The sequence below is a fragment of the Cherax quadricarinatus genome, chromosome 10 (assembly GCF_038502225.1).
Source record: "Cherax quadricarinatus isolate ZL_2023a chromosome 10, ASM3850222v1, whole genome shotgun sequence".
Lineage (NCBI taxonomy): Eukaryota > Metazoa > Arthropoda > Malacostraca > Decapoda > Parastacidae > Cherax > Cherax quadricarinatus.
Genome location: NC_091301.1, coordinates 48,671,535 through 48,688,295, shown reverse-complemented (window position 1 = coordinate 48,688,295; position 16,761 = coordinate 48,671,535). Strand labels below are relative to the sequence as shown.

At 42.7% G+C, this 16,761-nt stretch overlaps 1 protein-coding gene across 1 annotated transcript in view; it reads right to left on the bottom strand.

The window, feature by feature from the left end:
• LOC128706414 (sialate:O-sulfotransferase 1-like) overlaps window positions 1-16,761 on the bottom strand; it is a 40,755-nt gene that overhangs the window by 23,390 nt on the left and 604 nt on the right. The window contains exons 2-5 of the mRNA XM_070083831.1: window positions 14,934-15,070; window positions 5,259-5,415; window positions 4,816-4,904; window positions 4,519-4,672 (exon numbers count right to left, since the gene is read on the bottom strand). Coding sequence (XP_069939932.1) covers window positions 4,519-4,672; window positions 4,816-4,904; window positions 5,259-5,415; window positions 14,934-15,070 — 537 coding nt within the window. The remainder of the gene's footprint in view (window positions 1-4,518; window positions 4,673-4,815; window positions 4,905-5,258; window positions 5,416-14,933; window positions 15,071-16,761) is intronic.

Here is a 16,761-nt window from a genome sequence, read left to right as displayed (position 1 = left end):
TGGAGAGTGAGCAGGGTAATATTTAGTGAAGGGATTCAGGGTAACCGGTTATTTTTATATAGCCGGACATGAGTCGTGGAAATGGGAAGTACAGTGCCTGCACTTTAAAGGAGGAGTCTGGGATATTGGCAGTTTGGAGGGATATGTTGTGTATCTTTATACGTATATGTTTCTAAAATGTTGTATTCTGAGCACCTCTCCAAAACAGTGATGTGTGAGTGAGGTGAAAGTGTTGAATGATGGTGAACGTAATTTCTTTTTGGGTCACCCTCATGTATTTATGTATATATATATATATATATATATATATATATATATATATATATATATATATATATATATAAAGAAATTACGTTCATATACATATATATATATATATATACATATATATATATACATATATACATATATATATATATACATATATACATATATATATATATATACACATATATACAGTGGACCCCCGGTTAACGATATTTTTTCAATCCAGAAGTATGTTCAGGTGCCAGTACTGACCGAATTTGTTCCCATAAGGAATATTGTGAAGTAGATTAGTCCATTTCAGACCCCCAAACATACACGTACATTCGGAGGTGATCGTTATTCGGAGGTGATTCGCATTCGGAGGTGATCGTTATGCGGGGGTCCACTGTATATATATATATATATATATATATATATATATATATATATATATATATATATATATATATATATATATATATATATATATATATATATATATATGTGTGTGTGTGTGTGTGTGTGTGTGTGTGTGTGTGTGTGTGTGTGTGTGTGTGTGTGTGTATTTTAACAAGTCTGCCGTCTTCCACCGAGGCAGGGTGACCCGAAAAGAAATTACATTCATCATCATTCAACACTTTCGCCTCACTCATACATCACTGTTTTGGAGAGGTACTCAGAATACAACATTTTAGAAACATATACGTATAAAGATACACAACATATCCCTCCAAACAGCCAATATCCCAAACCCCTCCTTTAAATTGCAGGCATTGTACTTCCCATTTCCAGGACTCAAGTCCGGGTATACAAAAATAACCGGTTTCCCTGAGAAAAGGGGGGTTAAGGAAGTGGTGAATTAATGAAGAAAAGAGAGCAAATCAGAGAGTAGGTGAGATGTTATCAACAAATTTTGCTGAAAAATAAGAAACATTTTGAACTGATGTATTAATAAGTTTAGGAAGCCTAGGGAAAATATTGATTTGATAGTTAAAAATAGAAGAGTAGAGTTATTAAATGGAAAATTAGAGGTATCGAGAAGATGGATGGAATATTTGTCGAACTGTTAAATACTGATGAAGATAGGGAAGCTGTGATTTCGTGTATAGGGCAAGGAGGAATAACCTCTTGTAGGACTGAGGAAGAGCCAGTTGTGAGTGTGGGGGAAGTTCGTGAGGCAGTGGGTAGAATGAAAGTGGGTAAGGCAGCTTGGATTGATGGGATAAGTATAGAAATGTTAAAAGCAGGTGAGGATATAGTTTTGGAGTGGTTCGTGCTTTCATTTAATAAATGTATGGAAGAGGGTAAGGTACCTAGGGATTGGCACAGAGCATGCATAATTTCTTTGTATAAAGGCAAAGGGGACAAAAGAGAGTGCAAAAATTTTAAGGGAATCAGTCTGTTGAGTATCCTTCCTAAAGTGTACGCAGAGTTATTACTGAAAGAATTAAGAGTAAGAGGGAGAGTAGGATAGCAGATGAACAAGGAGGCTTTAGGAAAGGTAGGGGGTGTGTGGACCAAGTGTTTACAGTGAAACATATAGGTGAACAGTATATAGATAAGGGTAGAGAGATTTTCATTAATGAATCTGGAAAAGGCGTATGACAGGGTAGATAGGGGGGCAATGGGGCAGATATATATATATATATATATATATATATATATATATATATTAAATGGAGAGGTAGAGGTATTGGGAAGATGGAAGGAATATTTTGAGGAATTGTTAAATGTTGATGAAGATAGGGAAGCTGTGATTTCGTGTATAGGGCAAGGAGGAATAACATCTTGTAGGAGTGAGGAAGAGCCAGTTGTGAGTGTGGGGGAAGTTCGTGAGGCAGTAGGTAAAATGAAAGGGGGTAAGGCAGCCGGGATTGATGGGATAAAGATAGAAATGATAAAAGCAGGTGGGGATATAGTTTTGGAGTGGTTGGTGCAATTATTTAATAAATGTATGGAAGAGGGTAAGGTACCTAGGGATTGGCAGAGAGCATGCATAGTTCCTTTGTATAAAGGCAAAGGGGATAAAAGAGAGTGCAAAAATTATAGGGGGATAAGTCTGTTGAGTGTACCTGGTAAAGTGTATGGTAGAGTTATAATTGAAAGAATTAAGAGTAAGACGGAGAATAGGATAGCAGATGAACAAGGAGGCTTTAGGAAAGGTAGGGGGTGTGTGGACCAGGTGTTTACAGTGAAACATATAAGTGAACAGTATTTAGATAAGGCTAAAGAGGTCTTTGTGGCATTTATGGATTTGGAAAAGGCGTATGACAGGGTGGATAGGGGGGCAATGTGGCAGATGTTGCAAGTGTATGGTGTAGGAGGTAGGTTACTGAAAGCAGTGAAGAGTTTTTACGAGGATAGTGAGGCTCAAGTTAGAGTATGTAGGAAAGAGGGAAATTTTTTCCCAGTAAAAGTAGGCCTTAGACAAGGATGTGTGATGTCACCGTGGTTGTTTAATATATTTATAGATGGGGTTGTAAGAGAAGTAAATGCGAGGGTCTTGGCAAGAGGCGTGGAGTTAAAAGATAAAGAATCACACACAAAGTGGGAGTTGTCACAGCTGCTCTTTGCCGATGACACTGTGCTCTTGGGAGATTCTGAAGAGAAGTTGCAGAGATTGGTGGATGAATTTGGTAGGGTGTGCAAAAGAAGAAAATTAAAGGTGAATACAGGAAAGAGTAAGGTTATGAGGATAACAAAAAGATTAGGTGATGAAAGATTGAATATCAGATTGGAGGGAGAGAGTATGGAGGAGGTGAACGTATTCAGATATTTGGGAGTGGACGTGTCAGCGGATGGGTCTATGAAAGATGAGGTGAATCATAGAATTGATGAGGGAAAAAGAGTGAGTGGTGCACTTAGGAGTCTGTGGAGACAAAGAACTTTGTCCTTGGAGGCAAAGAGGGGAATGTATGAGAGTATAGTTTTACCAACGCTCTTATATGGGTGTGAAGCGTGGGTGATGAATGTTGCAGCGAGGAGAAGGCTGGAGGCAGTGGAGATGTCATGTCTGAGGGCAATGTGTGGTGTGAATATAATGCAGAGAATTCGTAGTTTGGAAGTTAGGAGGAGGTGCGGGATTACCAAAACTGTTGTCCAGAGGGCTGAGGAAGGGTTGTTGAGGTGGTTCGGACATGTAGAGAGAATGGAGCGAAACAGAATGACTTCAAGAGTGTATCAGTCTGTAGTGGAAGGAAGGCGGGGTAGGGGTCGGCCTAGGAAGGGTTGGAGGGAGGGGGTAAAGGAGGTTTTGTGTGCGAGGGGCTTGGACTTCCAGCAGGCATGCGTGAGCGTGTTTGATAGGAGTGAATGGAGACAAATGGTTTTTAATACTTGACGTGCTGTTGGAGTGTGAGCAAAGTAACATTTATGAAGGGATTCAGGGAAACCGGCAGGCCGGACTTGAGTCCTAGAGATGGGAAGTACAGTGCCTGCACTCTGAAGGAGGGGTGTTAATGTTGCAGTTTAAAAACTGTAGTGTAAAGCACCCTTCTGGCAAGACAGTGATGGAGTGAATGATGGTGAAAGTTTTTCTTTTTCGGGCCACCCTGCCTTGGTGGGAATCGGCCGGTGTGATAATAAAAAATAAAATAAAATATATATATAGATATATATATAGATATATATATATATATATAGATATATATATATATATATATAGATATATATATATATATATATATATATATAACAGTGAGCAGTGTTCCTCCTTTCTTATGTTCTTATATGCAATAAGATCACAGTAAAAAGGTGATATCACAATATGCAGAACAACAGCTGTGGAAAGAACCATGAACTTAAAAGCGCTTGCGTGATTTCTCAAGTTATCAAGGAACTATAAAAATAAACGATTAGCAGAAGGCATATAAAGGCGAGATTAAACTTCATGGTGAACATATAAAACCCGAACCTTTCACGATGATGCATGTGAGGTGGTCAAAGGCCTGTCATGCAAAGCTTATATAAGCTATGTCTGATACGGTGCCCGTGGTAGATTATAAAAATTGTTGAGGTAGAGATGTCGTGAAATTTAGGATAACAGAGTGGAAGGCGGGAGTAATGAAGAGAGTAACTGTATTTATACATTGGATGTTGTAACCTATGGGTGTATAAAATTACAAAGAAAATAAATTTGGAAAACATAACAAAACAATATTAATGATAAAAAGATAAGTTTATCTAATTTATTTATTTACTTTAAGAAATTTGAGAAAATATTAAGGAACACAAATTGTGACCAGATTCTATGTAGGTAGAGAGATGTGTTACCTGAGGAAGTGCAGCAGGCGGCGCAGGTGGTACAAAGGGTTGTGTACTAGGTCCTCATAATGGATGACGTAGAGCGGACCAGTACACCACAAGAGTCGGTCTGCTGCCAGCTCCTCCCACAATGAAGTGGCTTCACCCACGAACTCATGAAAGTCTTTTGAGAAATAATTTCCAAGGTTGGGTTACATATCCTATTTTTAAAATATGTTAAATTAACTTAATGTATGAAAAAAGTTACAATAATTCTTTATCAGACAAGAAAGTATTTAGAACAACTGAAGAGTAAAGAATACGAACCTGGACTCTGGAACCTTGACAATGGTATTTCATCCAGATGTTTGTTACTTCCCGCAAGGTTCAGCAGTTTCCAATAAGAGATGATGGTTCTAAAGGTCGGGAAATGTTAATAATTCTATATGATCATTTGTTTATAGACTCCCTTATTCCATTATTACCGACTCTTTTTATTACTGTAAGTGTAAACGAGGGCGTTTATCGTATAGTAAAGAGTAAACACGACACTAAGTGATTATGAAAAGGTGAGTTGGTCTGGAACTAAGAGAAATTTTCTGTTCGCATAATAAAAGAATATAAGACCCAAGATTGAGAATTCATAAATCCTTCTGCAGAATGTTACTAGTTTCCGAGGCTGAAAATAGGTACTAGAATCAGGGCGGATCTACTATGAAACTAATGAAGCTTAAGTCAGGGCCCTTAATCCTTCCGGGATTAAGACTCACCTGGCTGGATCACGAAGGAGGAGAATGGTCGGCAGGCTGGAGTTTACCTCCTCATAGCGGTCCTGCAGATCGTAGATATAGGTGGGGTATAAGGAGGCACCGTGGGTCCTCTGCAATATTGTCCTTCCGCTCTCCATTACCTTCTCCCCAAGGAAACCTGAAGACACAATGTTAAGCTACTCTGTTCAGTTTTGCAACGTTGAAGTCTGAGAATAACATTTATGGAATCAATAATTGCGAGGCAATTCGTAGCCATCTTGAAAGGCATAAATTGATTAATGAATCTCAACACTGTTTTACAAAGGGGCGTTCCTGTCTCAGTTTACTAACTTTTTTCACCAAGGTATTTGAGGAGGTAGATCATAGTAATGAATATGATTTTGTGCATATGGACTTCGGTAAGGCTTGTGATAGAGTTCCACATCAGAGGCTATTGAGGAAAATTAAGGCACCCAGAATAGGAGGGGAAATTTTTTCCTGGGTAGAGGCATGGCTGACAGATAGGCAGCAGAAAGTTTGCATCAATGGGGAGAAATCAGAGTGGGGGCGCGTCACGAGTGGTGTTCCACAGGGGTCAGTGTTGGGCCCGTTGTTGTTCAGAATTTCAGTAATCGACACTGATAATAGCGACATAAGCAAGTTTGCCGATGACACCAAAATAAGTCGCCTAACTCATTCTAATGAGAACATTAGAGCACTCCAGGAAGATTTAAATAGACTAATACAGTGTTCGGAAAAGTGGCAGATGCAGTTTAATCTAATAACCATGCCACATATAAACTCAATAATGTAGATCTTAATATTACTGACTGCGAAAAGGATTTGGGAGTTCTGGATAGCAGTAATCTAAAACCAAGACAACAGTGCATAAGTGTTCGCAATAAAGCTAACAGAATCCTTGGCTTCATATTAAGGAGCATAAATAATAGGAGTCCTCAGATTATTCTTCAACTCTATATATCTTTGTTTAGGCCTCATTTAGATTATGTCGCACAGTTCTGGTCACCGTATTACAGAATGGATATAAATGCACTGAAAAACGTACAAAGGATGATGACAAAGTTGATCCCATGTATCAGAAATCTTCCCTATAAGGTGAGACTGAGGGTTCTGAATTTGCACTCTCTAGAAAAGCATAGAGTTAGGAGGGATATGACTGAGGTGTATAAATGGAAAACAAGAATAAATAAAGAGAATGTATATAGCGTGCTAAAAATATCTAACCAAGACAGGACTCGCAGCAATCGTTTTAAGCAGGAAGAGTTCAGATTCAGGAAAGATATAAGAAAGTACCGTCATAGAAGCTAATACTGTGTGAAGTTTTAAAAATACGTTGGATAAATACATGAGTGCGTGTGGGTGGGTGTAAGTTGGACCTGACTAGCTTGTGCTAATAGGTCTGATGGCATGCTCCTTCCTTAAGTGGATGTGACCTGACCTGACTAGGTGGGTCATTGGTTTAAGCCGGAAAGTGACTTGGACCTGCCTCCCATGGGTCAGTAAGCCTGCTGTAGTGTGCTTTCTTATGTTCTTATGTTCTAAACACCAACAACAACAAGTCGAGCCCATCGTGAAATTCACGCTAGAGGGGGAAAGGACAACCGTCCACCTTTGATGTTTTTCTACACACATGTGGCGACAGACTGATATTTAAAATTTAGAGGAAGTTCAATAATAGAGACAACTCATTAACGTCTACTCATACCAATATTCCACAACAAAGCTGTGTGTCACCACTGGTTGCTCCCTAAGGGTTTATAGAATCTCCAGTGCACACTTTCTCGGAAAGGAATGTGAATATTTCCGACATGTCATTGTGAAGCTAGTTACCACTAACTTGCATCTCTGGATAAAAAGGGCGCTCCCTCCACATCTTCCACCAAGTATATAGTTCTTCCTGACAGCTGTGTGACCAACACTATGGCTCCAACATTCAAGGAAACAATATTAGGGTGGCAACCAGTTCCCGCGGCCACCATTAATTAAGGAACCAGCTACACCAAAACTTACCAGCACTGCAGAAACCAGTTCTGTATAGGATCACTTACTGGTGATATCAGTAAGTATACAAAGAGGACCATTGATCTCCATGTTAGGAAACAGATATTCCTGAAGCCTTCATGATATGAATAACGCATGTGTCTAAAATCATAGTACATATGACAGACTCAACACTCTGGAGCTTTAGCATCTCCAGTATTCTCTCCAAAATGATTCTGAAGAACCAGAATATTTTAATTGTCAGAACTCATTTCCGCTGCATTCCAACAACAACAAATCGTATCAGAGTTGAATTCAGTTACACTTCCTAAAATATTTCGTCTCAATATCACTTGCTACTGAAGGTCAGACATTACTAAACTTTCTGGATTACAACGTCCGGCTGCAGTTCGATACCCAGTATGATGCTATATTTATTATTATAATCAAAAAGAAGCACTAAGCCACAAGGGCTATACAGCTATGAAGCTACAACAATTTCCAAATATAAACATAACAATATGGGTAGAACGAGCATTAGATACATTAAACGTACATTTTAGAAAACACAATTACAGTAATGTATTCTACGACTCACGAAATTGTAATGACACGATTGTAAACTCACTCACCACGAGTTCAATCCCCACCCATGGTATGTTTTTTTCTTTTATGTAATCTACATTTAAGAACTTATAAACACGCTGCTTTATTTGGCTCACTGGTCTCCTAAATCTGTACAATATTGGTTATGGTAACAAAATAATGGCACAAAGAGATGTAGTTATCCAGGATCACAGGCTTCCCCTTCCATCATCACAACCCCTTCCATCATCACAACGCCTTCCATCATCACAACCCCTTCCATCATCACAACCCCTTCCATCATCACAACCCCTTCCATTATCACAACCCATTCCATCATCACAACCCCATCCATCACCAAAACCCATTCCATCATCACAACCCCTTCCATCATCACAACCCCTTCCATCATCACAACCACTTCCATCATCACAACCCCATCCATCATCGCAACCCCATCCATCACCAAAACCCCTTCCATCATCACAACCCCTTCCATCATCACAACCCCATTCATCATCACAACCCCATCCATCATCACAACCCATCCATCATCACAACACCATCCATCATCACAACACCATCCATCACCACAACACCATCCATCACCACAACCTCATCAATCATCACAACCCCATCCATTATCACAAACCCATCCATCGTCACAACCCCATACATCATCGCAGCCCCATCCATCATCACAACCTCATCAATCATCGCAACCCCATCCATTACCACAACCCCATCCATCACAACCACATCCATCATCACAACCCCATCCATCGTCACAACCCCATCCATCATCGCAGCCCCATCCATCATCACAACCCCATCCATCATCACAACCCCATCCATCATCACAACACCATCCATCATCACAACACCATCCATCACCACAACACCATCCATCACCACAACCTCATCAATCATCACAACCCCATCCATTATCACAAACCCATCCATCACAACCACATGCATCATCACAACCCCATCCATCGTCACAACCCCATCCATCATCGCAGCCCCATCCATCATCACAACCTCATCAATCATCACAACCCCATCCATTATCACAACCCCATCCATCACAACCACATCCATCATCACAACCCCATCCATCGTCACAACCCCATCCATCATCGCAGCCCCATCCATCATCACAACCCCATCCGTCATCAAATCCCCATCCATCATCACACCCCCATCCATCATCACAGTCCCATCCATCATCAAAACCCCATTCATCATCACAACCCCATACATCATCACTACCCCATCCATCATCACAACTCCACAATCACAACCTCATCAATCATCACAACCCCATCCATTATCACAACCCCATCCATCACAAACACATCCATCATCACAACCCCATCCATCGTCACAACCCCATCCATCATCGCAGCCCCATCCATCATCACAACCCCATCCATCATCACAACCCCATCCATCATCACAACCCCATCCATCATCAAAACCCTACTCATAATCACAACCCCATCCATCATCACAACCCCATCCATCATCACAACCCCATCCATCATCACAACCCCACCCATCATCACAACCCCATCCATCATCACATCCCCATTCATCATCACAACCCCATCCATCATCACAACCCTACTCATAATCACAACCCAATCCATCATCACAACCCCACCCATCATCACAACCCCATCCATCATCACAACCCCACCTATAATCAAAACCCCACCCATCATCACAACCCCATCCATGATCACAATCCTACCTATAATCACAACCCCATCCATCATCACAACCCCACCCATCATCACAACCCCATCCATCATCATAACCCCATCCATCATCACAACCCTACCCATAATCACAACACCATCCGTCATCACAACACCACCCAACATCACAACCCCACCCATCATCACAACCCCACCCATCATCACAAGCCCATCCGTCATCACAACCCCATCCATCATCACTACCCTACCCATAATCACAACACCATCCATCGTCACAACCCCATCCATCATCACAACCCCACCCATCATCACAACCCCATCCATTATCACAACCCCACCCATCATCACAACCCTATCCATCATCACACCCCTATCCATCATCACAACCTCACCCATAATCACAACCCTACCCATCATCACAACCCCATCCATCATCACAACCCCATCCATCATCACAACCCCATCCATCATCACAACTCCACCCATCATCACAATTCCACCCATCATCACAACCCCATCCATCATCACAACCCCATCCATCATCACAACACCATCCATCATCACAACCCAACCCATCATCACAACCCCATCCATCATCACATCCCCATCCATCATCACAACACCATCCATCATCACAACCCCATCCATCATTACAACCCCATCCATCATCACAACACCACCCATCATCACAACCCCACCCATCATCACAACCCTACCCATCATCACAACCCCATCCATCATCACAACACCATCCATCATCACAACCCCATCCATCATCACAACCCCACCCATCATCACAACCCCATCCATCATCACAACCCCACCCATCATCACAACCCCATCCATCATCACAACCCCATCCATCATCACAACCCCACCCATCATCACAACCCCATCCATCATCACAACCCCACCCATCATCACAACCCCATCCATCATCATAACCACATCCCTAATCACAACCCCACCCATCATCACAACCCCATCCATCATCACAACCCCACCCATCATCACAACCCCATCCATCATCATAACCCCATCCCTCATCACAACCACACCTATCATCACAACCCCACCCATCATCACAACCCCATCCATCATCATAACCCCATCCCTCATCACAACCACACCTATCATCACAACCCCATCCATCGTCACAACCCCATCCATCATCACAACCCCATCCATCATCACAAACCCATCCATCATCAAAGCCCTACTCATAATCACAACCCCATCCATCATCACAACCCCATCCATCATCACAACCCCATCCATCATCACAACCCCACCCATCATCACAACCCCATCCATCATCACATCCCCATTCATCATCACAACCCCATCCATCATCACAACCCTACTCATAATCACAACCCCATCCATCATCACAACCCCACCCATCATCACAACCCCATCCATCATCACAACCCCACCTATAATCACAACCCCACCCATCATCACAACCCCATCCATGATCACAATCCTACCTATAATCACAACCCCATCCATCATCACAACCCCACCCATCATCACAACCCCATCCATCATCATAACCCCATCCATCATCACAAACCTACCCATAATCACAACACCATCCGTCATCACAACACCACCCATCATCACAACCCCACCCATCATCACAACCCCACCCATCATCACAAGCCCATCCGTCATCACAACCCCATCCATCATCACTACCCTACCCATAATCACAACACCATCCATCATCACAACCCCATCCATCATCACAACCCCACCCATCATCACAACCCCATCCATTATCACAACCCCACCCATCATCACAACCCTATCTATCATCACACCCCTATCCATCATCACAACCTCACCCATAATCACAACCCTACCCATCATCACAACCCCATCCATCATCACAACCCCATCCATCATCACAACCCCATCCATCATCACAACCCCATCCATCATCACAACACCCATCATCACAACCCCATCCATCATCACAACCCCATCCATCATCACAACACCATCCATCATCACAACCCATCCCATCATCACAACCCCATCCATCATCACATCCCCATCCATCATCACAACACCATCCATCATCACAACCCCATCCATCATCACAACCCCATCCATCATCACAACACCACCCATCATCACAACCCCACCCATCATCACAACCCTACCCATCATCACAACCCCATCCATCATCACAACACCATCCATCGTCACAACCCCATCCATCATCACAACCCCACCCATCATCACAACCCCATCCATCATCACAACCCCATGCATCATCACAACCCCACCCATCATCAGAACCCCATCCATCATCACAACCCCACCCATCATCACAACCCCATCCATCATCATAACCCCATCCCTCATCACAACCCCACCTATCATCACAACCCCATCCATCATCACAACCCCACCCATCATCACAACCCCATCCATCATCATAACCCCATCCCTCATCACAACCACACCTATCATCACAACCCCACCCATCATCAGAACCCCATCCATCATCACAACCCCACCCATCATCACAACCCCATCCATCATCATAACCCCATCCCTCATCACAACCACACCCATCATCACAACCCCATCCATCATCACAACCCCACCCATCATCAGAACCCAATCCATCATCATAACCCCGTCCCTCATCACAACCACACCTATCATCACAACCCCACCCATCATCAGAACCCCATCCATCATCACAACCCCACCCATCATCACAATCCCATCCATCATCATAACCCCATCCCTCATCACAACCACACCCATCATCACAACCCCATCCATCATCACAACCCCACCCATCATCAGAACCCCATCCATCATCACAACCCCACCCATCATCATAACCCCATCCATCATCATAACCCCATCCCTCATCACAACCACACCCATCATCACAACCCCATCCATCATCGCAACCCCACCCATCTTCAGATCCCCATCCATCATCACAACCCCACCCATCATCACAACCCCATCCATCATCATAACCCCATCCCTCATCACAACCACACCTATCATCACAACCCCACCCATCATCAGAACCCCATCCATCATCACAACCCCACCCATCATCACAACACCATCCTTCATCACAACCCCATCCATCATAACAACCCCACCCATCATCACAACCCCATCCATCATGACAACCCCATCCATCATCACAACCACACCCATCATCACAACCCCATCCATCATCACAACCACACCCATCATCACAACCCCATCCATCATCACAACTCCATCCATCATCACAACCCCATCCATCATAACAACCCCACCCATCATCACAACCCCATCCATCATCACAACCCCACCCATCATCACAACCCCATCCATCATCATAACCCCATCCCTCATCACAACCCCACCCATCATCACAACCCCATCCATCATCATAACCCCATCCCTCATCACAACCCCACCCATCATCACAACCCCATCCATCATCATAACCCCATCCCTCATCACAACCACACCCATCATCACAACCCCATCCATCATCACAACCCCACCATCATCACAACCCCATCCATTATCACAACCCCACCATCATCACAACCCCACCATCATCACAACCACACCCATCATCACAACCCCACCATCATCACAACCCCATCCATTATCACAACCCCACCATCATCACAACCCCACCATCATCACAACCACACCAATCATCACAACCCCACCATCATCACAACCACACCTATCATCACAACCCCACCATCATTACAACCCCATCCATTATCACAACCCCACCATCATCACAACCCCACCATCATCACAACCACACCTATCATCACAACCCCACCATCATCACAACCCCATCCATCATCACAACCCCATCCATCATCACAACCCCACCATCATCACAACCCCACCCATCATCACAACCCCATCCATCATCATAACCCCATCCCTCATCACAACCCCACCCATCATCACAACCCCATCCATCATCATAACCCCATCCCTCATCACAACCCCACCCATCATCACAACCCCATCCATCATCACAACCCCACCATCATCACAACCCCATCCATTATCACAACCCCTCCATCATCACAACCCCACCATCATCACAACCCCACCATCATCACACAGTATAATACGTGCACTTCAAATAAATTTGCTACAAACGTTTATCTCTTTCACACACATTAAAATTGCCGATATTTTGTTATAATTTTAGAATACATTTTGATATTTTCCAGAAATTAACATTAAAATTGTTAAATACGTTAATCAATACAAAACTTCAAGTAAGCAACAAAACGCAAGCCAAAATATTTACATATTTAAAAGGACAATGGGAATTACAAAATATAATTTTCTCACTTAACATGTATATAAAATGACTTATTTGCAGCCTTTCCCTATCAAACATTATTTTTAACTTCCCTTAATTTTAATATTTACAAACTTTCCAACAATAACAAACTGTCACAAAACATTCCTTGATTTTTCAACAGACCTTCAATCACTAAAACACGTGACCATCCTTATTTATAACTGATACAGAGGCTTATTTACAAAAATAACAACCAAGTTGCCCACCCTTTATTTACATTAGATCATCAGCCCTATTTATTCAATCACATGTAAATATACTTATTTCCTGGTAGTTATAAATTAAGTACAGTCCCCAAAATGTTAATCAGCGTGACATAATCAGGTGACACAAGAATGGAGGAGCACTGTAGTTGACCTACAGACCTTCTTCATGACTACTACAACTAACCCAGCCCTTTGGGTATGACTTATTTCCACTGGGGAATCCCGCCTACCAGTGACTATGCCCTCGTCTGCTACACGTCCCTATCCACTGACGCCTATATAAGCGCCAGTGTCTTTGCCTGTGCTTCAGAATCTCTACGACCACGGTGCTCTCCACACCAACTCCAAGGCTGAGGTACTGATTACCTCATCCTTTGTATATAGTTCTACTATCTTCTAATTATGTCCTAGAATCTCTATTGATAAAGCCACTGGAAGGCGAAACGTCTACAATAAATGTAACCAGATGTTGCACATGTGTCTTAACTTTCATCAGTAGACTTACTGTCCCATATTAGGCTTAAGCTTCTCATATCCGACCTCCCTCACACATTCAACGAATGGTCTCGTCGACTCATTTCCTACAAATGACCTTAACCTGCCGTCCTGTGTCACACCTGACATCTCTCTGCTATATTTTATGATTTTCTAGCTCTATTAAGACTGACGATACGTCTCGTTTAGTAATGGTTTAAATTATGCATGTATCTCATTTTCTGGGGATTTGAATTGTTTCATATAGTAATCACATACATACAAGAGAATAAATCATACAGACTAAAGCTCGACAATGCTTACTCACCGGCATTGTAGAGTAATGTATCATTGTAGTTAGAGCCTATGAAAAAGCCAGTGGCTCCCTCTATCATGTAGCGGAGCCAGGTACTGCCGGAACACGGGGTCGATACCATCAGCACTGACGTCAGCCCCTTCCCGAATCTACACGTTAAGATTCAAGAAACGTCTGGATAACACAATCTGCTAAATCATATGAGGAAAACATAATACATCTTTCATTTATTTTTCAACAAGTCGGTCGTCTCCCACCGAGGCAGGGTGATCCAAAAAGAAAATACTTTCATCATCATTCAACACTTTCACCTCACATACATATTCACTGTTTCTGCAGAGGCGCCCAGATACAACAGTTTAGAAGCATTTATAAAGATATATAACATATCTCTCCAAACTGCCACTATCTCAAACCCCAGAATTATGCTTGAATATATCCTGTATTTAATCCCAGTCCTATTTAAGGTGGCATAATTGTATAGTGATGACAGCTAAAATTCTTTCCAAAAAAAAAAAAACAGGTATGTAGAAAATGGTATTTAATACCGAGAAGATGAAGAGTGAACCGACAAGTTGAAGAGAGAGACACATGCGTAACACTTGGGTGCCTTTACTGTTGACTGAAACGTTTCGCCTACGTAGTCAGAACTCTTTCTTAGTCAAAACGACAATAGTCACGAACGCTTCTGAACACGAACAAATTGGTTCATGACCAAAAATTCCGCTAAATTTTTGCATCTGGTTACAAACACATAATCAGGTGCCGAACAAACACAGCCACTCCAATTTTCGCATGCTGCACCATTTTTTTTCTTTTTTTTTTTTTGCATGCGCCAATTTTCCCCACTTCGTGTTGTTTGTGTAGACCTAACAAAGACCCTCACCTTGTAGTCAGTCTCGGTTAGACGTGCTTTCATTCACTGTGAACTCCTTGTGTTGTATTTCGTGTGTGTTTGAATTCAGTCACCCATGATCAGTAGCTTTGCCCGCTTGTGTGAGACCTTCTTGCCACTGTGTATCAACCACTGTGTATCAGTGTATGAACCACTGCTCTAGTACTCTCATCATACTCTTGCCTCGGCCTCCTGCCGTTCTGTAGTGGATTATACATCACTGCAGCTACCACCTTGGGACCTCCAGACTGAAGCTTTCCTACTATTTAATCTCTTGCTTCTCCAGTCTCTCATCTCTCCAGCTCATCAAACTCCCATCAGTTTTTGACCAGCATTGCCACTCCTTCATTCCACCTGTTCCCTCTGTCTTTCTTCAGGATCTGATATCCTGTTGGAAAGATGGCATCTGTTATCATACCTGTGAGCTTGGTTTCTGTGAGAGCTATGATGTCCGGTGATTCCTCTTTGACTCTTTCGTGCCACTCCTCCCACTTATTTGCTATTCCATCAGCGTTGGTGTACCATACCATTAGTTTCCTCTCCAACACTGAGTTTTGGGGGTCTGTGAGGGTGGGAGACCTGGCAGTGTAGTGTGGGATTCTATAGCGAAGTGTTGAGTTGGAGCTGTGGGTGTGGGTTGTGGTTTCTGTTGGGATAGCATGACTGGTTGTAGGTTTCTGGGGATGGTTCTGTGCATGCTTGCTCTTGTTGCTCTGCCCTGCTCTGGTTGTCCTCTGCTGATTCTGTCCTTGTCTCTCTCTCTTGCTTGTTTTGCTTTTGTGTCCTCTCCCTTAGCTGCTGTCATTCTGTTTGTGTTCTGTCTCAGTCTAGGAACACCCTCTTGTATTCTGCTGAGTCCTTCAACCGTGGTTTCCCTTGGAGGATCCTGTTCTGCAATGTTTCTGTCCTGAAAATCAGCTTGATCGGTCATCTTCTCCAGTTCAA